Here is a 26,314-nt window from a genome sequence, read left to right as displayed (position 1 = left end):
AACCGACTTGCCAAAACTATAGTTTGTTTACAAGAAATTTGTGGAGTGGTTGAAAAACAAGTTTTAATTACTCCAACCTAAGTGTATGTAAACTTCCAACTTCAACTGTATATTGTCGGAAGTTTACATACACTTACGTTGAAGTCATTAAAACTCGTGTGTGTGTGTATATATATATATATATCTCACTACAGGGTGCATTTGCTGGGTTATATCCAAGTGTCACAAATAAATACACAGTTGGAAATCTTAGTTCATAGTCAATCAAATACGCCAATGTTGAGATGGGTTTAAATAATTAGCATTATTAGTTGTAAACCCAATCTTATGCAAGAACTCTGTAGAGGGCAGGTTTTATACTGTACCCCCAGCTATAAATACATGTTTTTCTCTCTTTGTGCAACAGTCATCTACTAACTAACCCACCAGCAGTATCTAGGCTACAGCCCTAAAATAAAAGGACTCCATGTGAGGGTCCTCTGAGGCAGGTAACTTATGGACCCGCCCTAGATCTGTGCTTATCCCTCACATGACCCAAATTAAGAGCAATGCCTCCTGATTTATCAAAACACATTTAAAAAAAATGTTATCTTCAAGTGCAAACATGTCAAGAGCCATTTTGGTCAGGCGGTAACCCACCCCACACACCAGAAAGTCTGTGAAACTACAAACACGGGACATTAATAATGATTATCACAACTTCACTAGTTCATTATACTCTTGTGCCTGACAGGAAACTCAATGAGGAGCCACACTATGACACAGTCCGTGGTGTCTCCCTCAGACCGTGGACCTCCACAACAATGATGAGGTTCGAGGAAGTGGCTACATCTTTGTGACATTTACATTTTTAAATCTAGTTTATTATTTACCATGTCTAAATTCTCTCTTAACATTGGTTTTAAAGTGGCCATATGTCAGTAACTGTGTATTCCGTTCATGCAGTACACACACAGAGGACAGGGTTCCACTACCATTATGAACAGCCTTGGATGTCTTCAAAACCCAATGGCAGGAAACCAAGAGAAAACAACAAACGAAGTCATGACTTCAGAGGCATGTGGCCCTCCCTCCCTCCCTCCCTCCCTCCCTCCCTCCCTCCCTCCCTCCCTCCCTCCCTCCCTCCCTCCCTCCCTCCCTCCCTCCCTCCCTCCCTCCCTCCCTCCCTCCCTCCCTCCCTCCCTCACCTCTCTCTATCTTCCCAGAAAAATCTATGTCTATTTTCTTTATCAGACAGAACAGAATACAAGGCAAAGTCAGCTATGTTTGCTACAAGTTTTTTTTTTAAGTAAAAGAAAGAAAGATGAAAGACAAGTGGTCCATTGTTTCTCTGTGGAATTAGACCAGGTGTTTGTTTGGATGATAGTCCAGGGACAGTCTCTCTTCCACCCACACACACACAGACTTGGAAGCCAAGGCCAGTTCTTGGGAGGAAACTGTAGTCTTACATACGCGTCTGTCAGATTGAGGTTATGGGTTGGAGCTAGCGCCACAATCATTATCATGCTGGAACTGGATGGTAGGAAGGGGTCCTTCTGTTCTGACCCCCAATAAGAGCTATATGGGGACGTCCTGAGCCCGTAACATTGAACTTTGCTAAGAGCTGGCATGAGGTACAAGTAGAGGTCTTTCGCGAAGGGGGTTGAGGTGAATCCCGCCAGAAAAAAAACACGATTTCACAGGGGTTATCACATAAATCACATCCTTACAGCTCACACCCATCCTCCTCTGTTCCTCCTCCATGCCCACAGCAGAGTAGAGAGTGATGCACCATGCCACAATGTCAGCTCACTAAGAGGCAACATGCCACTGCCGGCTCACACAATGCACTTTGACCCCACAGTGAGGGATTCTGGGGGTTGAAGTTCCTTCAGGTAACCAGCCTTTGAAGAGAAGACAAGAGGCGCTGTCACGTCCTGCTTCACAGAGCTACCAGCTTTAGGGTAGGTCCTATGACCCCACCCCAACCTGATCGGCTGGAGGGTAGATGAGGGGGCTTGGAGTCGAGGTGAGCGCTGCAGAGAAAGGAGAATGGGAGGAGTGTTCGGGTACAGAGTAGGGTTGTGGTGGAGGAGGCTAGGGGTCTGCAATGCACCCCTGGGATCACTGGCTGGGGTAGGTGGGGTAGCGGACGGGGGAGTGTTGGCTGTGTGCCAGGGGCATGGTAGAGTGGCGTGGCTCTGAGGGCAGTCGGGTGGAGAGCAGGTCTGCATCAGCGCCAGTCTGAGAACCACCAAACATGTCACCTACAGGACAGGACAGGACACAAGAGACAGACGAGAAAAAGTCATGTCTACAGGTGCAGCCTACTCTATAAGCTTCTGTATGATTCGTTAAACTCCAGACCCCATGTTCATATTCAGACCAATGTTCCCATTCTAGCCCCAGTGCTGTGTGGTTGAGATTGTAGTCTAGGCTGTGGTTTACCATGGGCTGGGTCCATGCCCCCCTGAGTGCCAGTGATATGGTGCCAAAAGGCACTGCGGGGCAGGATGGCCGTGGGTGTACAGGGGTAGGAGCCCGTCTCAGAACCTTTAGACAACTGAGAGAGAAAAAATGATAAAAAACACAGTATTATATAACCACCAGAGAGAATACTTTGTGTGTGTGTGTGTGTGTGTGTGTGTGTGTGTGTGTGTGTGTGTGTGTGTGTGTGTGTGTGTGTGTGTGTGTGTGTGTGTGTGTGTGTGTGTGTGTGTGTGTGTGTGTGTGTGTGTGTGTGTGTGTGTGTGTGTGTAACTGTGCCCTACTCTGCTGTTCTTCTCCATCTCCATCAGAACTCTCTTGTGCTGCTCAGCGATGGCCAGGGTGGAGGAGTGGACTCTCTGGTAGATCTGTTCTCCCTCCCGCGTCTGGAATGTGTACAGGCCTTCTCCACTGTCACACATCCTGGAACACACCAACACACACTGCTCAGTACAACATGCATGTGTATACAGGCCTTCTCCACTGTCACACATCCTGGAACACACCAACACACACTGCTCAGTACAACATGCATGTGTATACAGGCCATAATATAGGTCGACAATTCACCATATGTAGATATGTTTTTTAAACAGTCCTTTTGCAGGCACACTGTATTTACCACAAATTGTTCTCAAGCGATTGACAGCCAATCGTACTGCATTCTAACCACCACCAGGGTGCAGTGTGGGACTACGTTCTCCCTACTGGCAGTACACTCTTATCTTTGTCCTTTGGGGGGCACCCTGCAAGTGGACCGAATCCTTTCTTTTCAAGTTTATCAAAGCGCAGGAGGAGATAAGAACGCCTCGCTCACCATTGATTTTCCTCTAATCTATTCAATCAATCTCTTTATGAGGCTCTCCGGGCAGGGCACCTGTCTGTCTGACTGTGTGTGTGTGTGTGTGTGTGTGTGTGTGTGGTGTGCACGCATGTGCGAGCATGAGTGTGTGCGGTCCGTATGCGTGTTTCATCAAGCGATCTATGGGCTAGGCACAGGCAACTGGTTACACAGTCCTGCTTTTCTGCAGCTTTTGCATTCTTCTCCCCATTCCTCACTCTCCATACCTCTCCATCCCTCCCTCCCTCCCTCAATGGGTGTCTCCCTCACCGTCCCGCCTCGAAGGTGAAGCGCGTGGCATCTCGTCCGTAGCGGCGCAGGGAGCAGAGAGGCCAGGTGACCAGTTTGGTGCGAGGGTTGTGGATGTCCCACAGGTAGATATTCTCATGGGTGATCTGCATCATACACTCCCCATAGATGTCCAGGTTAGGACAGGGCAGTAGGAACACATTGAAACGCTCTGTCAGGGAGACAGGAAGGGATATTACTAGTCTTAGTTCAGCATGACATACCACACATTATAAAGTGACTCAGGACCCGTATCCACAGAGCATCTCAGAGAGGAGGAGTGATGATCCATTTAGCAATAATAATAAGAGACTGGTAGCAGCAGCTGTGTTGTGTGTATGTAGCATGAATGTGTGTGTGTGTGTGTGTGTGTGTGTGTGTGTGTGTGTGTGTGTGTGTGTGTGTGTGTGTGTGTGTGTGTGTGTGTGTGTGTGTGTGTGTGTGTGTGTGTGTAAAGTCAGTGCAGGTGGTAAGTCCAGTTTAAGTGTTCAGCATTCTGATGGCTTGTAGATAGAAACTGTTGGTATCAGACCCCCTGTTCCAACGGTAAGGAAGTGAACAGCTCGAGTGTGGGGTGAGTTTGAAAAATATAAACTCAGCAAAAAAAGAAACGACCTCTTGACTGTCAACTGCTTTTATTTTTCAGCAAACTTAACATGTGTAAATATTTGTATGAACATAACAAGATTCAACAAATGAGACATGAACTGAACAAGACATGCGACTAACAGAAATGGAATAATGTGTCCCTGAACAAAAGGGTGGTCAAAATCAAAAGTAACAGTCAGTATCTGGTGTGGCCACCAGCTGTATTAAGTACTGCAGTGCATCTGCTCCTCATGGACTGCACCAGATTTGCCAGTTCTTGCTGTGAGATGTTACCCCACTCTTCCACCAAGGTACCTGCAAGTTCCCGGACATTTCTGGGGGGAATGGCCCTAGCCCTCCGATCCAACAGGTCACAGACATGCTCAATGGGATTGAGATCCGGGCTCTTCGGCTGGCCATGGCAGAACACTGACATTCCTGTCTTGCAGGAAATCATGCACAGAATGAGCAGTATGGCTGGTGGCATTGTCATGCTAGAGGGTCATGTCAGGATGAGCCTGCAGGAAGGGTACCACATGAGGGAGGAGGATGTCTTCCCTGTAACTCACAGCGCTGAGATTGTCTGCAATGACAACAAGCTCAGTCCGATGATGTGTGACACACCGCCCCAGACCATGAGGGACCCTCCACCTTCAAATCCGGTTCCAGAGTGCAGGCCTCGGTATAACGCTCATTCCTTCAACGATAAAAGCAAATCCGACCACCGCCTCCTGGTGAGACAAAGCTACGACTCGTCAGTGAAGAGCATGTTTTGCCAGTCTTGTCTGGTCCAGCGACGGTGGGTTTGTGCCCTTAGGCGACATTTTTGCCGTGATGTCTGGTGAGGACCTGCAGGCCTACAAGCCCTCAGTCCAGCCTCGCTCAGCCTATTGCGGACAGTGAGCACTGATGGGCAGATGTTGTTGCCATTTTGTTCCTGTCCCACAGATGTGATGTTCGGATGTACCAATCCTGTGCAGGTGTTGTTACACGTGGTCTGCCACTGCGAGGATGATCAGCTGTTTTTCAGAGTCAGTAGAAAGGCCTCTTTAGTGTCCTAAGTTTTCATAACTGTGACCTTAATTACCTACCGTCTGTAAGCTATTAGTGTCTTAACGACCGTTCCACAGGTGCATGTTAATTCATTGTTTATGGTTCATTGAACAAGCATGGGAAACAGTGTTTAAACTCTTTACAATGAAGATCTGTGAAGTTATTTGGATTTTTACTAAATATCTTTGAAAGACAGGGTCGTTTCTTTTTTTGCTGAGTTTATATATACAGTATACAGTGCCTTCGCAAAGTATTCAGACCCCTTGACTTTTTCCACATTTTGTTAGGTTACAGAGATTACTCATCAATCTACCCACAATACCCCATAATGACCAAGAGAAAATAGGTTTTTAGAAATGTTTGTAAATGTTTTCAAACTAAAGAACTGCAATACCTTATTTACATAAGTATTCAGACCCTTTGCTATGAGACTTGAAATTTAGCTAAAGTGCATCCTGTTTCCGTTGATCATGCATGAGATGTTTCTACAACTTGATTGGAGTCCACCTGTGGTAAATTCAATTGACTGGACATGATTTGGAAAGGCACACATCTGTCAATATAAGGTCCCACAGTTTACAGTGCATGTCAGAGCAAAAACCAAGCCATGAGGTCGAATGAATTGTCTGTCGAGCTCTGAGACAGGATTATGTTGAGACACAGATCTGGAAAAATGTCCTCTGGTCTGATGAAACAAAAATAGAACTGTTTGGCCATAATGACCATTGTTATGTTTGGAGGAAAAGGGGGAGGCTTGCAAGCCGAAGAACACCATGCCAACCGTAATGCACGGGGGTGGCAGCAACATGTTGTGGTGATGCTTTGCTGCAGGAGGGACTGGTGCATTTCACAAAATAGATGGCATCATGAGTGAGGAAAATTATGTGGATATATTGAAGCAACATCTTAAGACATCAGGCAAGAAATTAAAGCTTGGTCGCAAATGGGTCAAACCTGACTCAGTTACACCAGCTCTGTCAGGGGGAATGGGCCAAAATTCAGACAACTTATTGTGGGAAGCTTTTGGAAGGCTAACCGAAACGTTTGACCCAGGTTAAACAATTTAAAGGCAATGCTACCAAATACTAATTGAGTGCATGTAAACTTCTGACCCAATGGGAATGTGATGAAAGAAATAAAAGCTGAAATAAATCACTCTACTATTATTGTGACATTTCACATTCTTAAAATAAAAGTGGTGATCCTGACTGACCTAAAATGGGGATTTTTTTTTATACTAGGATTAAATGTCAGGAATTGTGAAAAACAGAGTTTAAATGTATTTGGCTAAGGTGTATGTAAACGTCCGACTTCAACTGTAATTCCAATGTTGTTGTATTAGCAATATCTTTGTATCCTGCTCTCCTCCTCATTGTTGTCTCCTTACATGTCATCATAGTAACCGAACATATGTGTATTTGTGACAGAAAAGTGAGGTAAAAGAAGGAGTTGTTGTTTCCTCCATATTTTTGAAGCTTTGCTTTAGATCACAAAACAACACAAATAGCCTCATTTATGCATGATATATTAGACAACTAAACTGCTAGAGGCAAACAAGTCAACAAAATGCATCACTGCTCCTATGAAGCAACAGAACTGAAAATGACAGCTCCCTGTGAATACATACAGTGTGGTACACCAGTACTTAGAAGTAATCATCTATGAGGATATAGTGGAGAATCCTCTGTTAGTTGCTGAGGCAGTCATGCCATTCTTAATTTTTATTCCAAACAAGCTGCAGAGCTTCATCGACATCAGCTCCACTATCTCTTCCTCCTCTGAAGGCTTGTGATGTATTTTCTCTTGAGTAAACACCACCAGGATGACTGAGATGAACAGGTTCAGAACCACAAATGTCATGAATATAATGCAGGATCCGATGAGGAACGCACCGGGTTGTAATCAAGAACCTCGTCATAGTTGAAGATGCCCAGTTACAAGCTAACCATGGTCAGAGCAGCATCCAAGAGAGTCCTATAAGAGTACAGCTTCCAGCCATACATCACATGAGAAGTGATAGAATAGGCCAGGAACATAATGGTGATAACTACGAGGAAGCCTGGTATGCCAGTCCAGGCTCGTTGCAGTGCGGCTGTGATCATGAGTAGCTTGGGGTTGAGCCTCAGCAGATGCCACTGTAGCCAGCAGGAATGCGATCAGATACCCCAGCACTACATCTGCTGTGGCTGTCTCATGGAAACTGGCAAACTGGTCTTTATGGTTGTGGTAGTACTCCATGTCCCGGTATCCCTAACACGGTCCTCTTAATGAAGACAGACAATGTACTCCAGCTCAGGAGGATGATGGCGAGCTCCAGGCGGTTGCACTTTGTCTTGAATTAAGCCCACTTCTGCTGCTTCATTAGCTTGCCCTGAACATACATGTAGTAGAGGATAAAGAGGAAATAGATGACCTCAGAGGCCATGACAAAGATGTGGAGTCCACCGGTAGACTGGTATATTCGGACACTCTGCAGCTCACTACGAAACTGGAACGCTCTACAGCTGTGGTCTTCAGCACGAGTGTGGCAATGTGAACTCTACAAAGACTGCTCGGGTGAACATATCAAGCCAGGTGTTGTCAAACAGATACTGAAGGGTACTGCTAGCATTCTGTGACTCACAGAACTCACTCCACCACAAACCCCCCCCCTCCCCTGTGGAGGACCACACTGCCCCAGATGGGTTGGGATCTGAGTCGGGCCTGGGTTTGGTACTGCCAGGGGCTGCGGAGGGTCTTTGAGATGTTTTCACTCGCAGAGCGGTTCCAGCCTGGCCCATAGGAGCTCATGTCCTCCACCTCCCATGAGTATGGACCATGACAGTCAGGTACAGCCTGGCGCATGGAGCGGGCAATGCCACAGGAGTTCTTCTGCACCCTCATCTGGCGAAGACGGGCATTACCAACCAGTTTGGAGTTCCCATCTGTGATGAAACCTGGGAACTCTCCAAAGAGGTTGCTGAGCAGAGAGGTATTTGCCCAGGTGAACGCATCTCTGTGGCTCATGCTGTCTGAGATCCCTTGGCTGAAGCTGCCAGATGTGCTCAGTCAGGAAGTAAGCGTTAGGGTCCCGCTGACCATACGCCACCAGGAGCAACATCCACATGAACCCCATGTAGATGAGAATCTCTTTGATGAGGGCAAAGACCTTCTGCTCCTTGATCATATTGTTCCTCATCCTCTCGATGTCTGTGGGAGGAGGGGGCTGGTAGAAGCTGCATGTGCTATCCCTCCTGACAGCCCACACTACATCAGGGTAATCTGGGTTTCGGACCTCCCCCTCAAACGTTGGATCCCCATACTCCTCCTGATCAACTTTCTTCAGAATGAGCAGGTCCCGTTTCGAGTAATTGTCCAGGATTAGTGGGAGCACGGTCTCAGTGATTTTCTGAGCCGTCTTCACCACCCACTGGAGTGCCTAGTAGTCGTGAACAGAGCAATTTGTGTACCAAGACCAGTGCTCTGAGCTTGGTGACGAGTTGAGGGAACTATAGTGTTGAATGCTGAACTGTAGTCAATGAACAGATGTGTTACGGCCGTGTGAATAGTAATGGAGATGGCCTCTTCCGTGGATCTGTTGGAGCGGTAGGCAGATTGTAGTGGGACCAGTGTGTCTGGCATGCTGGTCTTGATGTGGGCCATGACCAGCCTCTCGAAGCACTTCATGATGACCGGGGTAAGAGCTACGGGCTGATAGTCATTAGGCATGTCACCTTGTTTTTCTTTGGCACTGGGATGATGGTGGTTTCCTTGCAGCAGGTGGGGAATACAGGTGGAATATGTCAGAGAAGATGCCCACCAGCTGGTCAGCACACACTCTGAGGACGCGGTTTTGTGAGTATTCACTCTTTTGACAGTTCTCAAACTCAAGTCAGCCTCGGAGAGCGAAATCACCTTGCCGTCTGGAGCAGCGAGAGTCTTCCTGGATGGCTCAGTGTTGTCTGCTTCAAAGCATAGAATGTGTTAAGCTTGTCGGGAGGGAGGCTTTGGTGGGCACCACTCAGCTGGATTTGCCTTTCTAGTATTTGATAGTCGCTAGTCCTTGCCACATGAGTCGTGAGCCTGAGTTGTTGAACATCAATTCAAGTTTGAGTCTGTATTGTCATTTTGGGTCCCTAAAGGATATGTTGAGCTCGTACGTGTTTCCCTTGTAAACATTGTGCTCCACCGGGTCACCTGGGTTTGTTCTTCTGACATTGAATGCTGCAGAAATTGACTGGCCTGCACAGGGCGCTGACCTCAACCCCATCAAACACCTTTGGGATGAAATGTATAACCGACTGCTAGCCAGGCCGAATCGCCCAACATCAGTGCCCGACTTCACAAAATGCCCTTGTGACTGAATGGAAGCAAGTCCTCGCAGCAATGTTCCAACATCTAGTGGAAAGCATTCCCAGAAGAGTGAAGGAATTAGTTTCACACATGCTTGGTTAGAATTCCCCATGAAAATAAAGACTGCTTCGGGGTGTGAGGATTCTTTCTGGCTAATGTACAGTTTGCTGAGTGCCGCCTTGGTGTTCGCTTGTGGCGGTATGTACACAGCTGTGATAATAACATGCGTGAATTCTCTGAGCATATAGCGGGGTTGACATTTTAGCATCATAAACTCCAGGTCAGATGAACAGGAGCTTAAGATGTTTTCAACGTCGGTACACCAGGAATTGTTGATGAGGAGGAGTACACCTCTCCCTACTCTTACCAGAAGCCGCCGTTCGATCCATACGGAAAATGGAAAAGCCGTCTGGTTAAATAGCAGAGTCGAGTGTCCATAAACCATCCCACTGGGAACAAACTGGTTGAATCAATGTTGTTTCAACGTAATTTGTCAATGTATTGTGATGTGCATTGTGAAATGGAATTTTTTTCAACCAGGTTTTCCATCCAATCTTTTAATGTGAGTAAAGTACACGTCGGATAAAACATTTAATGACAGGCCTGATGGAAACAGCACATTTTTCTGTAAACTTTCCAAATGTCGACAAAACAAAATACGCTAGACAAGGTGGAATCTTATCATGTCTGTAAAATGAATTATGCGACAGATGGCAGTGGAAATGCCTTCATGAGCAACTGGAGAGAAAGTACCAAGACCAGAGTGGGCACATTTGTTACAGCCTATAAGGCAACATTGTTTTTGGCAAACCTATCAGCAGAGTTGAAAATGCGATGAATGGAGGGGGGGTGTTGGGTACATGGGGAAATAATTTTTATGTGCGCAACATCAGACACAGCCTGATTTGATTTCGTCCTCTTCATTAACTCTGATTCTTGGCTGAGATGACGCGAATCCAACATATTAATTATTAATTTGTAGACAACCCAACAAAATACATAATCTCTTTTAACAAATGATATGTTGGATTCACCTCTAACTAAAGCAAAAATTAAAGACGAGGTTTAAGCCAGTGGCTCAGAAGAAGCATTAGATATCCTTTAAAATGTTGATATTCGTTTGCGTTGTCAGTGGCTCAGACGAAGCATTAGATATCCTTTAAAATGTTGATATTCGTTTGCGTTGTCAACCAAACACAATTCAATATTACTTTTGTAATATAGTAAATAGCCTAAAGGTAAGGCTATTTTACAAACTTATGTGACAGTAGTTATTCAACCTTAAAACGAGTAGCACATCCACAGCCACACTATAAATGTCTTCTTATGTCATCATAGAAAGGGGTCATGTTCAAGACAGCGAGGCTGCAGATCTGTAGAGATCATCACCATTGCTGTAATAATCTGCGCAGAAAACCGGAAAGTGTGGATCACTTTGCACCATGTACTTTTAATGTCCTCTCTACTGCAATTCTGGTCATTTGGTCGTGCTGTAGGATGAAGCACAGTGATAACACGTTAAGATGTAGAAATACTAAATATCTGCCATTGTATTCCCATGTTAACTTTGTTGTGCTTTTTTAAAAAGGGTTGAAAGCTCAGTGATAAAACATTTAGATGACAACTGAACCAACAATCAGACATCATTTGGGGCGGCAGGGTAGCCTGGTGGTTAGAGTACTAGTAACCGAAAGGTTGCTAGTTCAAATCCCCGAGCTGACAAGGTACAAATCTGTCGTTCTGCCCCTGAACAGGCAGTTAACCCACCTAGGCCGTCATTGAAAATAAGAATTTGTTCTTAACTGACTTGCCTAGTAAAATACATTTTTAAAAATCGTTTATTTCCATTAGAATTTGGTTGTGTTTTTAGATGGCTGAAAGCATAGTGATAACTTCCTCTTCTTCGTTGCCTTCGGTTATCTTGTTCAGCAGCAACAGGTAAGCCCGAGTGGGGGAAAAAGGAGTGTAGTATCCCAGATCTGGGAGGCAAGTGTGTAGCCTACGATTCATGATCCAGAGGTGTTTGTCATCGTAGGAAAATGCAAACATTCTGAGCAAACAAAGAAATAATGAATGCAAAAATAGCCATAAAGCATTGTCGAGCAGGACTGTGCCATGGTGCTGGTCAGACACTCACCTGTATGTTCACACTGAACACCTGCTGCCAGCAAGTCTGGCTCTCCTAGACTGATGTCATTGAGGCGGGTCCCCAGGCATTCGATTGACAGGGTTTTGAACCACTCCTCTGCTTCTAGCTCTAAGTTTAGACCAATGGGATGCAAAGAGAGATGTCATAAAACAGGAAACTTCAGAGATGATTGTGAGAAAACATCTATTGCAATAAGGTAGGTGTGGTGTGGAGCACCTGATTCACAGGTGAACATGCGCGAGGTGTCATCGGTAAAGACGATGGCTACTGCCTGGCGCTTGGTGTCCCTTGGGAGCCTTGTGACATTCTTCACATTGCTGATCTCGGTCACCTGGGCAACAGGAAAGTTCAAGAGATCAGACAAACACGGAGAGAGGTTGAAAGGGTCAGACAAGCTGTCTAAATACTGTATGATGTGCTGCCGGTTGACCGGATTCAGTTTTCCGAGAGAAAGGAGAGGAGAGAAAGAGGGAGTGTTGAAGCCAGGTGTAGTGGTCACCCTATGCCCAGACACTTCAGAGAGACCTGGATTCTGGCTTTGAGTGGGAGGCTGGCTTTGATCTGTGTTACTCTCATCTCCTTCAGCCTCCTCTGTGTGTGTGTGTGTGTGTGTGTGTGTGTGTGTGTGTGTGTGTGTGTGTGTGTGTGTGTGTGTGTGTGTGTGTGTGTGTGTGTGTGTGTGTGTGTGTGTGTGTGTGTGTGTGTGTGTGCGCGTTGATCCTTTCAGACACGCACGTTTGCTCCCTGCAGCTAAACAGGGGGCTCAGAGAACAGACGGACTGAATGACTGACTTTCTAATGACACACACACACACACACACACACACACACACACACACACACACACACACACACACACACACACACACACACACACAGTGGGGCAAAAAGTATTTAGTCAGCCACCAATTGTGCAAGTTCTCCCACATAAAAAGATGAGAGAGGCCTGTAATTTTCATCATAGGTACACTTCAACTATGACAGACAACATGAAGGAAAAAAATCCAGAAAATGACATTGTAGGATTTTTAATGAATTTATTTGCAAATTATGGTGGAAAATAAGTATTAAGTAAGTATTAAGTATTAAGAAAATAAGTATTAATTATTAATAAGTATTAAGAAAATAAGTATGTCACCTACAAACAAGCAAGATTTCTGGCTCTCACAGACCTGAATCTGCAATAGGTAAGCAACTTGGTTTGAAGAAATCAACTTTGGGAGCAATTATTAGGAAATGGAAGACATATAAGACCACTGATAATCTCCCTCGATCTGGGGCTCCACGCAAGATCTCACCCGTGGGGTCAAAATGATCACAAGAACGGTGAGCAAAAATCCCAAAACCACACGTGGGGACCTAGTGAATGACCTGCAGAGAGCTGGGACCAAAGTAACAAAGCCTACCATCAGTAACACACTACGCCACCAGGGACTCAAATCCTGCAGTTCCAGACGTGCCCCCCTGCTTAAGCCAGTACATGTCCAGGCCCGTCTGAAGTTTGCTGGAGAGCATTTGGATGATCCAGAAGAAGATTGGGAGAATGTCATATGGTCAGATGAACCCAAAATATAACTTTTTGGTAAAAACTCAAATCGTCATGTTTGGAGAACAAAGAATGCCGAGTTGCATCCAAAGAACACCATACCTACTGTGAAGCATGGGGGTGGAAACATCATGCTTTGTGGCTGTTTTTCTGCAAAGGGACCAGGACGACTGATCCGTGTAAAGGAAAGAATGAATGGGGCCATGTATCGTGAGATTTTGAGTGAAGACCTCCTTCCATCAGCAAGGGCATTGAAGATGAAACGTGGCTGGGTCTTTCAGCATGACAATGATCCCAAACACACCGCCCGGGCAACGAAGGAGTGGCTTCGTAAGAAGCATTTCAAGGTCCTGGAGTGGCCTAGCCAGTCTCCAGATCTCAACCCCATAGAAAATCTTTGGAGGGAGTTGAAAGTCTGTGTTGCCCAGCAACAGCCCCAAAACATCACTGCTCTAGACTAGATCTGCATGGAGGAATGGGCCAAAATACCAGCAACAGTGTGTGAAAACCTTGTGAAGACTTACAGAAAACATTTGACCTCTGTCATTGCCAACAAAGGGTATATAACAAAGTATTGAGATAAACTTTTGTTATTGACCAAATACTTATTTTCCACCATAATTTGCAAATAAATTCATTAAAAATCCTACAATGTGATTTGTGGATTTTTTTCATTTTGTCTGTCATAGTTGAAGTGTACCTATGATGAAAATTACAGGCCTCTCTCATCTTTTTAAGTGGGAGAACTTGCACAATTGGTGGCTGACCAAATACTTTTTTGCCCCACTGTATATGTGTATCACCCACTCACAGTAATGCCATACACGCCGCACACAGATATCCTCCTTCAAACTGACATTTGCCAATTGAAACGTGACTTATCATGCAGCACTCGTACCTTAGGACAGACTCTGATGTAAGCGGACTTCTCATCAGTGTACTTCTCCAGTCGGCGTGGTCCTTTACTGGACGACTTCTTAAACACCAGCCAGCAGCGACGGTAAATCTCAACACAAAAACAACAGTTAACATACTGCAACCAGCCACCCAACAGCAAGTCCATTCGGACCATATACACCCCATTCAAGCATAACGATTTACAATCTTTTGCTATCAAGAGCAGGCACACAATGGTTGTCTCTGGTTTACCTGATCAATTAACCAGGAAACGTTAGAAGAAAACCAAAATAGCATTTAGTGATTAGCAATGAGTGAAAGAGAGACACAGAGAGAATGAGAGGGAACGAGACAGGTAGAAAATGAGAAGGAGCGCTCCGGGTCCTTGTCATCATTCAAACTCTGTTTATGCAAGACAATTCTATTATACATATGATATTGAGTTAAGAGGCAGACAAAGACACAAACTCTCCTGACGGAATAATGAGAAATCCATCGCAGTAATGTGAACAGGCACAGACAGACAGACACACACACGCACGCACACGCACACGCACACACGCACACACACACACACACACACACACACACACACACACACACACACACACACACACACACACACACACACACACACACACACACACACACACACACACACACACACACACACACACACACACACACACACACACAAATAAGATAGCTATTGCTTTAGTGGCATTTATCCCCCGTATCTGTTATAAAAGGCAGGGCCTTTATTTGATTGATATTCCACTGTCCTTCTAAAGCAAACCTCCTGTTGCCAGGGCAACCTCAGGACCTGCACCGTACAGTACGGAACGGCCAGCCATCCCTAAGCCAATCCCCACATTCCGCTTTCCCTAACCCATTATCACATCCCTGTTGATTAGCTAGGGGCCACAGAGCCAGTGAAATCCCTTAGTGCACTGACTTAGTATAATGAATACAAAGACCCCAAACTGAGTGACAATGTCTCACTGCTGTAGACAGACATACACCGGTGTCACTGTGACAGAGATAACAGGACCAATTAAATATGCAATTGTATTTATCGAGAGATTAAACAAGAGCGCCATCAACAAAGGCACACCGTAATGTGAGCGTGCTCAAATGGAGACATGGTGAAAGGAAAAAGCGTTGCTCTGTGGTGTCCTTTTTATAAATTGGTGACAATGAGTTTGAACCTTGAGGAGAGAGGGAGCCTTCAAAAGAACGACCTCGGCTCCTCTATCGCCGTTTGCCTGTCTGATCCTGGCGTCAGCGGGATGAAAACGCTACCTTCAGTGGGATAGCTGACGGCGTGTTGAGAGCAGGTGCTCACCAGTCCATTATGTCTTAACGATATTAAGCTGTTCAATGGAGAGTTACCTCTGTGTATCTGCCATCTAGCTCCTGATTCTCCCTAATGTTATCCCAAACCAATTGGCTCAGTGCTTCATTGGACCTGTGTGCGTGTGTGTGTTGGCAATCTTGCAGTCCACTATCGTGCCCCCCCTCCGTTCTCCCCCTTCTTCTCTGCCCTCAGCTCCAGTGCTCAGAGCAATCAGGCCTTGCCAGGCAAACTGACTATGAAGCCTGGTAATTAAGCTAGTGGGTGGAGGAGCAGCGACAGAGATGACAAAAGAAAGAGAGTGAGAGTGAAACCGAGGATATGGTAGACAGGGACAGAGGGAGAGAGAGAGAGAGGAGTGGAAGCTGTTAATTCTGCTCCGATACCTTGGCTCATTAAATATGAGGAAGTGATGGACGTCACATCGTTCAGAACTGAATAGTCATGTATTAGCCTACCTTGCCTCAAAAAAAGAGAATTTGAAGCAATCCTAAATCTATTTCAGTGTCTCTCTGATCATACTGTGTTCAGCGACAGGAACAGCCCATCTACACACACACACACTCCATCACCTCTGACGGAGCACAGCAAACCTAAGGTCACAGGTCAGCCACCTTATCCACCTCTGCTGTCACCAATTTCAAGAGTCTTTGTCCCCCAGAAGTGAGGAGCCATGCTCCCTGCCCTGTCGACCCAGGCCTAATTCATTTTAAACAGACTGACCCAGCCACGTCAAAAAGCACAGGTCCTGACAGCACCTCTACAGGGAGAATTACTCTGGCCACCACGGACAGAAAGACAGACAAAGAAAGAGCGAGAGAAAGACCTTGTATCTGCGGAAAGCAAAGGTGCCTGTAACAATGAGATTTGTGGAGATGGTCTCCCATTGTATTCCAAATGTCCCTGCTCCCATGCCATTTCTTAACAGTGAAAAGGAAGTATTTTATAGGTTGCCATTGATATTCCAGGCAGGTAGACATGCTTGCATGGCTCTCTCCCCTGAGGTGGAGCTAATCCCCTGTAAACAGGCCAGGAGGTGTGAGTGAGTGAGTGAGTGAGTGAGTGAGTGTGAGTGAGTGAGTGAGTGAGTGAGTGAGTGAGTGAGTGAGTGAGTGAGTGAGTGAGAGCGAGAGAACCTTGCATTAGTAGGGCATGAGTAAGGAACTATCGATCTCCCCAGTGGGACCAATAAGAGAATGTGAAAAGTCAAGTCACACACTTACCGAGAGTGGGCTAAGCATTCATAAGGGTTATCAATGATCTATATCGCAGCCATTACACCCCTTTAAGAACCCTTTCAGAGAGTGATATCTGAGCTCTTCTTTAGACACATTGACAGGAACACAACAATCCACATCCAGCATAGTGTGTAAATACATTACCCACATCCCCACACACGTGAACTACATCCTGCACCGCTAATGCATCTTCCCTGTACGGTCGTTCTGCTCATCCACTCAGATTGCCCTCCTCGGTCTAATTGGCTCCACCCTGGTTCTTCTCCTCCTCATCTCTGGCTCCCGACTGCCCCAGAAGGGGCCAGAGGCAGTTAGCCTACATTAATCCCCCCTAGCTCCCAGGAGATCCTGCCTGTCACAGCAGCCCAATTGGGACGAGCCCCACCCCGGCCTGATCCCAGGATTAACCGGCTAATAACGGTAACAGGTTGACACCAGGCTGATGTCCAACTTATTATACCACACACACACACACACACACACACACACACACACACACACACACACACACACACACACACACACACACACACACACACACACACACACACACACACACACACACACACACACACACACACACACACACACACACACACACACACACACACTGTGTGGTTCAGAATATGAGAAATGTGCAGGTCTGAATAGAAAATGAATGGGAATGATTGGCACCATCTTATTCAAAACGAATTCACCTAGATTCACTTAGAAATCTGAATGGGAAACATAAATCAGCATCCAAACGTTCTAAGCTGATCCCATTGGAAGCTCACCATGACTGGCTCCTCGGGGAAGCTTGCTCAGGTAGACAAATAAGAACGGGGGATGAAAAAGGAGAGAGAAGGGAATAGAGGAGAGAGATAGACGAGAGAGATAGATCTGTCACTGCAGCTGTGGGAACGGGCTCAGAGAGGCAGGGGGATTGTGAGGTGAAGGGAGTCTGCTTGATTCTCAAAGTGAGCCATTTGATTTCTGATGCTTGTTATTTTCAACATCATTCTCCCTCCCATCAAAACAGTAGTTTGACCTAAACGCCATTAGGATTGCCTGAACTTGAGAAAACAACGTTCTGAGGTTTCGCTTGCAATTTTCCCCAACCGCTGCCAGATACAAGTGGTGAGGAAACAAAACCACAGATCCGTCGTGTGTCAGTGTAATATCTAGCTAGAGGCAATCTACACATCATACAGTCGGCTCTGTTTATGCAGTGGAAAGTCACAGGATCATACTGACATCCCTAGACTAGACACGGTGGTAGGTCAAAACCAGGAGAGATCAGGACAAAGATACCGAGCACTTATTCCAGAAGGTTCGGCCCAGTCTGAGTGAGTCGGAGTCAGTCAATCAGTTCAATCAGCCCTCTCTCTCTTCAGGTGAGATTAAACATTTAAGACGTCCTCGCTGACATTGTGTTTACCTAAACCAGATCTCCTCAGACCTTCTCCATCCTCCCTGATCAACCTTGGCTCGTCTGTTGATTCACCAGTAAAGTGTCTTTTGATGTTCCTCCTTCGCCTGCTTATAAAACAGGACACAGTCAAGTGGGATGGCTGCGAAGCAATTAGGGCCGTTCCTCCACCGAGCCTAGAAGCGGCGAGGAGAAGCCAGCTAGTACAGCGCCAACGGAAGCAGAATGCTAAACAGCCTGTTATTAGTCTGATTGGACTGCTGCAATTTAACTGACACACAGCAGGAGGGAGAGGCTGAAAGGGAAAGGTAGAGTGAGGAGATGAGGGAGAAAGAGAGAGAGTTAATTAGCCTGCCCAGATGACTGGGGAAGTCAAGGGTCTTCTGGGGAGAGTGAAAGTGAGAGCTGGAAGGGAGGAGGAAGAGCGGATAGGGGGGAAGGAGAGAGGAGGGGGAGGACAGAGCAAAGAAGAGCAGTGGTCTGGAACAGCTCTTATAGGCTCTGGAGGAGAGACCGAGATGGCAAGGCCAGCTGTCCAGCCTTACTAGGCCAGCGTGGCAGTAGACTGGCAGGGTTTTGGCAGGAGAGGAAGGTGACTGTCTGGGTACACATTTGACAGGGAAAAAAGATAGTGTGTTTGAGTGCTTGTTCTGGTCTATGCAGACAGAGTGTGCTAAGTATGTGATAAAAGAAGTGGACAGGGGAACTATTATAAATGTTGTGTTTATACACCGTGTACACAGTATGTGTGAATTCGTGCACATGGTGGGGGGGGGGTGTATATATTTGCATAGCTTGAATCTGTGTAGGCATGTGGTATGCTTATATGCGTTTTGGTATGCACATACACTACCGTTCACAATTTGGGGTCACTTAGAAATGTCCTTGTTTTTGAAAGAAAACTAAATTTTTTCTCCATTGAAATAACATCAAATTGATCATAAATACAGTCTATACATTGTTAATGTTGTAAATGACTATTATAGCTGGAAACGGCAGATTTTTTAAAGGAATATCTACATAGGCGTACAGAGGCCCATTATCAGCAACCATCACTCCTGTGTTCCAATGTCACATTGTGTTAGCTAATCCAAGTTTATCATTTTAAAAAGGTTATCATTAGAAAACCCTGTTGCAATTATGTTAGCACAGCTGAAATCTATTGTTCTGATTAACCTGTTAAGTTGACCCTCTACTTTTTCGAACATTCTGTTAAAAATCGCGCAACATTTCACCGCCCTGCTACTCAGGGCAGGAATATAGTATATGCATATGATTAGTATGTGTGGATAGAAAACACTCAGCCGTTTATAAAACTGGTTAAATCACGGCTGTGACTATAACAGAACGTGTGTTTCATCGAAAAGTGCAGGAATATCTGATCACTGAAAATGGAAATAAATATCCATCCGCGACTTCAAGGAATTGTTCAAAGTGAATCGAATTAAATGAGGCCGAGGTTGCAGTGCCTACAGCTTCCACACGTTGTCTATAGTCTTGTCATTTGATTCGCAATTGATTCTTGGTCTAACCGAATCAAGGGAATCGATTCCCTCCGGTCTCCGCCTGGATGTTTTGGTCGAGCTCTCTCCAAGACATTTTTTCGAAACAGACACCTATAGAATTGACATCGCCTCCTGATGAATTTTATCGCTTATTAACGTGTACTAATACCTAAAGTTGCATTACAAAAGTATTTCGGAAGTGTTTTGTGAAAGTTTATCGTCGACTTTTTGAATAAAAAAAATGACGTTACGTTATGAAACGCTATTTTTTCCCGTTTATCACACAGTCTTCAAAAAAGACCCAATAGTGATTATGGGACATCTAGGAGTGCCAACAAAGAAGATGGTCAAAGGTAATGAATGTTTTATATTTTATTTGTGCGGTTTGTGTAGCGACGACTATGCTAATTATTTTGTTTACGTCCCCTGCTGGTCTTTTGGGGTGTTACATGCTATCAGATAATAGCTTCTCATGCTTTCGCCGAAAAGCATTTTAAAAATCTGACTTGTTGTCTGGATTCACAACGAGTGTAGCTTTAATTCAATACCCTGCATGTGTATTTTAATGAACGTTTGAGTTTTAACTAATACTATTAGCATTTAGCGTAGTGCATTTGCATTTCCAGAGCTCTAGATGGGACGCCTGCGTCCCAGGTAGGACCAAGAGGTTAAAGAAGCAATACAAATGGACTTCTTTAGACTAGTTGAGTATCTGGAGCATCAGCATTTGTGGGTTTGATTACAGGCTCAAAATGGCCAGAAGCAAAGACTTTCTTCTGAAACTCGTCAGTCTATTCTTGTTCAGAGAAATTAAGGCTATTCCATGCGAGAAATTGCCAAGAAACTGAAGATCTGGTACAACACTGTGTAATACTCCCTTCACAGAACAGCACAAACTGGCCTCTAACCAGAATAGAAAGAGGAGTGGGAGGCCCAGGTGCACAACTGAGCAAGAGAACAAGTACATTAGAGTGTCTAGTTTGAGAAACAGACACCTCACAAGTCCTCAACTGGCAGCTTCATGAAATAGTACCCGCAAAGCACCAGTCTCAACGTCAACAGTGAAGAGGCGACTCTGGGATGCTGGCCTTGGCTGCGGCAGACGGCTATCAGACAGCTTCTGGGTACTATACTATCACACCCAGGTCCATTGCTCCTCTGGGACCATCAGCTGTCAATCACAGCCCTTTACCATGCCCTCCTCTCACTGACACACAGAAGAACATTCAGCAAACACAGAGGAATGTTGTCCCCAAAAACCAGAGGGCATTATACAATTTAAACTCCAACTACAATATCAGGGAATTGTTTCAGAGATGAAAGCCAGACCACCAACTGGACCATAGTCTTTAGAAGTCTTTAAAAATCAGGCTAGCTGTGGTGTCAGAGAGACATGGCCAGTTGGGCAGCTGTCCATTGAAGCTAGTGTTAAAACTTCTAACAGAACACAGGCTTGGTTTCAACTGCTAATGCGGACTCACATATGTACATAGCAGAACTGGAGGATAAGCAGGAACACGACTGTAAATAGCATTTGTGCCACATATGCGGGAGTTTATGGCATTGTGTTGTTATTCCGCACAAATTTATAATACAGAACACCTGGGGGAAAAATCGACTTAAACAATGACAGAGTGAAGGCCTCTGATTTCACTTTGTGTGCTCACTGCAAGGAGATGCAGCGAGGAGGAGAAGAAAACAGAGGGAGATGATGAATGGCTAAAAAGAAAGAAAATAAGAGAAATAAGAGGCAGAAATGAAGGAGAAGAAAATAAGGCGTGAAAAATCATGCTGTGACAAGATTCCAGAGAGAGACAGCGAGAGAGAGACAGCGAGAGAGAGAGAGACAGCGACAGAGAGAGACAGCGAAAGAGAGACAGACAGAAAGAACTGGGCCCTGACAGTAAATCTCAGTAAGACAAAAATAATGGTGTTCCAAAAAAGGACCACAAATATAAATTTCCGGACCACAAATACAAATTCCATCTAGACACCGTTGCCCTAGAGCACACAAAAAAACTATTCGCACGTCGGCCTAAACATCAGCGCCAAAGGTTACTTCCACAAAGCTGTGAACGAGCTGAGAGACAAGGCAAGAAGAGCTTTCTATTCCATCAAAAGGAACATAAAATTCTACATACCAATTAGGATCTGGTTAAAAATACTTGAATCAGTTATAGAACCCATTGCCCTTTATGGTTGTGAGGTCTGGGGTCCGCTCATCAAGCAAGAATTGACAAAATTGGATAAACAGCAAATTGAGACTGCATGCAAAAATATCCGATACCTGCTAACTATCAAAATCCAGAAAAAATACATGAAATTCTACAACCAGGAAGTGAATCCCAAACCTTCCATAACAAAGCCATCACCTACTGAGAAATTAATCTGAAGAAGAGTCCCCTAAGCAAGCTGGTCCTGGGGCTCTGTTGACAAACACAAACAGACCCCACAGAGCCCCAGGACAGCAACACAATTAGACCCAGCCAAATCATGAGAAAACAAAAAGATAATTACTCGACACATTGGAAAGAATTAACAACAAAAAAACTGAGCAAACTATTTGACCCTATTTGACCCTAAACAGAGAGTACACAGCGGAAGAATACCTTACCACCGTGACTGACCCAAACTGAAGGAAAGCTTTGACTATGTACAGACTCAGTGAGCATAGCCTTGCTATTGAGAAAGGCCGCCATAGCCTGTCTTCACTTGAGAGCCAGGTCTGCCTATGTGCACACTGCCCAAAAAATTAGGTGGAAACTGAGCTGCACTTCCTAACCTCCTGCCAAATGTATGACCATATTAGAGACACATATTTTCCTTTCCTCCTTAAACCACTGGAGTGTTGCTTTAGCAGTATGCTTAGGGTTATTGTCCTGCTGGAAGGTGAACCTCCGTCCAGAGTCTCAAATCTCTTAAAGACTGAAATAGGTTTCCCTCAAGAATTCCCCTGTATTTAGCACCCTCCATCATTCCTTCAATTCTGACCAGTTTCCCAGTCCCTGCCGATGAAAAACATCTCCACAGCATGATGCTGCCACCACCATGCTTCACTGTAGAGATGGTGTTCTCAGGGTGATGAGAGGTGTTGGGTTTGCGCCAGACATAGCATTTGCCTTGATGGCCAAAAAGCTACATTTTAGTCTCATCTGACCAGAGTACCTTCTTCCATATGTTTGGGGAGTCTCCCACATGCCATTTGGCGAACACCAAACGTGTTTGCTTATGTTTTTCTTTAAGCAATAGCTTTTTGTGGCCACTCTTCCGTAAAACCCAGCTCTGTGGAGTGTACGGCTTAAAGTGGTTCTATGGACAGATACTCCAATCTCCGCTGAGGAGCTTTGCAGCTCCTTCAGGGTTATCTTCGTCTCTTTGTTGCCTCTGATTAATGCCCTCCTTGCCTGGTCCATGAGTTTTGGTGGGCGGCCCTCTCTTGGCAGGTTTGTTGTGGTGCCATATTATTTCCATTTTTTAAATAAATGGATTTAAATGGTGCTCCGTGGGATGTTCAAAGTTTCTGAACTTTTTTTTATAACCCAACCCTGAACTGTACTTCTCCTCAACTTTGTCCCTGACCTGTTTGGAGAGCTCCTTGGTCTTTGTGGTGCTTGCTTGGTGGTGCTCCTTGCTTAGTGGTGTTGCAGACTCTGGGGCCTTTCAGAACCGGTGTATATATACTGAGATCATGTGACGGATCATGTGACACTTAAATAAAGTCCACCTGTGTGCAAAATAACTAATTCTGTGACTTCTGAAGGTAATTGGTTGCACCAGATCTTATTTAGGGGCTTCCTAGCAAAGGGGGGTGAATACATATGTAAAGGGGGTGAATACATATGTACGCACCACTTTTATGTTGTTTTATTTTTTTTCATTTCACTTCACCAATTTGGACTATTTTGTATATGTCCATTACATGGAATCAGCAGCAAACTCTCTCCAGAAGTTCAGTGAGAATCTCTGAATGATCCAATGTTGACCTAAATCACTAATGATGATAAATACAATCCACCTGTATGTAATCAAGTCTCCGTATAAATGCACCTGCACTGTGAGAGTCTCAGAGGTCCGTTAAAAGCGCAGAGAGTATCATGAAGAACAAGGAACACACCAGGCAGGTTGGAGATACTGTTGTGAAGAGGTTTAAAGCCGGATTTGGATACAAAAATATTTCCCAAGCTTTAAACATCCCAAGGAGCACTGTGCAAGCGGTAATATTGAAATGGAAGGAGTATCAGACCACTGCAAATCTACCAAGACCTAACCGGTCATCAGCTAACCTTTAGCTCGGAAAGCTCTCGCCAGTTCGAACAACGCGACTCTAACCAGAGCATAACAGACCTATTATTTTTTATCCACGGATTCCCACCGGATTCCCACCGCAAACGGAACATTTTCAGCTGGATTCTTCACAACTAGCTATCTAGCTAACCGCAACCCCGGATGATTACTCCTGGCTAGCGTTTCCACCCACTTAGCTTGAAGCTAGCCCGGCCAGAGCTCCTGTGCTACCACCGAAGCATACTCCGGGGCTACAATATCCGGACCCTCGACCGGTCTATCGATGTCACCGCATGAAGAGGAATAAACAGACTCACCCCATCGCGACGTCCTTGATTGCTAATTCGACCTGCTAACTGCTAGCTTGTTTAGCCCCGGTCCGCTAACTGCTATCTTGTTTAACCCTGGCCTACTATCTGTTAGCTTGTTAGCACAGGCCTGCTAACCGTCTGAATCGCCGCGTCCCAAACACTCACTGGACCCATATTTACTTTCTCTTTTCGATTTTTAATTTGTTTATACTTTCCGGTAACCTGCCTCAGCCAATGTGATACAGAATCGCCATTATTTTTTATTTTTAGAACACACTCAAGAACCTCCAGAAGCTAAACAGCTAACTAGCTACAAGCTATTTAGTCATTGTTAGCCACTGCTAACTGTTTTTTAACCTGGATAACACTCGCCAGTCCAGCTTCCCTGCCCCATCCACCGCTGCCCCCCTGGACACTGATCACTTGGCTACATTTACATTTACATTTAAGTCATTTAGCAGACGCTCTTATCCAGAGCGACTTACAAATTGAACGACAGAGGTTTACCTTGTCAGATCCGGGATTTAATCAAGCAACCTTTCGGTCACTGGACCAATGCTCCAACCACTAGGCTACCTGCCTATTTTGGGTCAGTAGAAAGAAAACATAGCTGATGCATGCTAGACTGTCCATTAATCACGATACTCCATTCTGCTTGTTTATGTTTTATCTGTCGGCCCCAGCCGCACTCAGGGTCTGTGTGTAGTTAATCCGACCCTCCCTGCCTAGCCTACGCCATCTTACCTGCTGTTGTGGTGCTAGCTGATTAGCTGTTGTTGTCTCACCTACTGTTTAAAGCTACTGTTTTAGCTAGCTCTCCCAATTCAACACCTGTGATTACTGTATGTCTCTCTCAAATGTCAATATGCCTTGTATACTGTTGTTCAGGTTAGTTATCATTGTTTTAGTTTACAATGGAGCCCCTAGTTCCACTCTTCATACCCCTGATATCTCCTTTGTCCCACGTCCCACACATGCGGTGATGTCACCCATTACAACCAGCATGTCCAGAGATACCCAGAATGCCCAGATATCTGCTCCTTTCATTCTCTGTCCCCAACGCTCTAGGCGACCAGTTTTGATAGCCTTTAGCCGCACCCTCATACTACTCCTCCTCTGTTCCGCGGGTGATGTGGAGGTAAACCCAGGCCCTGCATGTCCCCAGGAACCCTCATTTGTTGACTTCTGTGATCGAAAAAGCCTTGGTTTCATGCATGTCAACATCAGAAGCCTCCTCCCTAAGTTTGTTTTACTCACTGCTTTAGCACACTCTGCTAACCCTGATGTCCTTGCCGTGTCTGAATCCTGGCTCAGGAAGGCCACCAAAAATTCTGAGATTTCCATACCCAACTATAACATCTTCCGTCAAGATAGAACTGCCAAAGGGGGTGGAGTTGCAGTCTACTGCAGAGATAGCCTGCAAAGTATTGTCATACTTTCCAGGTCCATACCCAAACAGTTCGAACTACTAATCTTGAAAATTACTCTCTCCAGAAATAAGTCTCTCACTGTTGCCGCCTGCTACCGACCCCCCTCAGCACCCAGCTGTGCCCTGGTCACCATTTGTGAATTGATTGCCCCCCATCTAGCTTCAGAGTTTGTTCTGTTAGGTGACCTAAACTGGGATATGCTTAACACCCCGGCAGTCCTACAATCTAACCTAGATTCCCTCAAACTCACACAAATCATCAAGGAACCCACCAGGTACAACCCTAAATCTGTAAACAAGGGCACCCTCATAGACATCATCCTGACCAACTGGCCCTCCAAATACACCTCCGCTGTCTTCAACCAGGATCTCAGCGATCACTGCCTCATTGCCTTTATCCGCTACGGAGCCGCAGTCAAACGACCACCCCTCATCACTGTCAAACGGTCTCTAAAACACTTATGTGAGCAGGCCTTTATAATCGACCTGGCCCGGGTATCCTGGAAGGACATTGACCTCATCCTGTCAGTTGAGGATGCCTGGTCATTCTTTAAAAGTAACTTCCTCACCATTTTAGATAAGCATGCTCTGTTCAAAAAATGCAGAACTAAGAACAGATATA

General features: G+C 45.3%; 1 protein-coding gene across 1 annotated transcript in view; it reads right to left on the bottom strand.

The window, feature by feature from the left end:
- Positions 1–1,205: 1,205 nt before the first annotated feature.
- The window catches only part of LOC124035834 (docking protein 4-like), a 68,421-nt gene continuing 43,312 nt past the window's right edge, over positions 1,206–26,314 (bottom strand). Inside the window, exons 3-9 of the mRNA XM_046349610.1 lie at positions 14,162–14,269; positions 11,934–12,048; positions 11,706–11,825; positions 3,578–3,767; positions 2,751–2,889; positions 2,428–2,542; positions 1,206–2,246 (exon numbers count right to left, since the gene is read on the bottom strand). Of these exons, the coding sequence (XP_046205566.1) occupies positions 2,104–2,246; positions 2,428–2,542; positions 2,751–2,889; positions 3,578–3,767; positions 11,706–11,825; positions 11,934–12,048; positions 14,162–14,269 (930 nt within the window). The 3' untranslated portion in view covers positions 1,206–2,103. The remainder of the gene's footprint in view (positions 2,247–2,427; positions 2,543–2,750; positions 2,890–3,577; positions 3,768–11,705; positions 11,826–11,933; positions 12,049–14,161; positions 14,270–26,314) is intronic.

This window comes from Oncorhynchus gorbuscha, linkage group LG05 (genome assembly GCF_021184085.1).
Source record: "Oncorhynchus gorbuscha isolate QuinsamMale2020 ecotype Even-year linkage group LG05, OgorEven_v1.0, whole genome shotgun sequence".
Taxonomy (NCBI): domain Eukaryota; kingdom Metazoa; phylum Chordata; class Actinopteri; order Salmoniformes; family Salmonidae; genus Oncorhynchus; species Oncorhynchus gorbuscha.
Note: the sequence above shows the minus strand (reverse complement) of the source record. Positions and strands in the feature narration are given on the sequence as shown.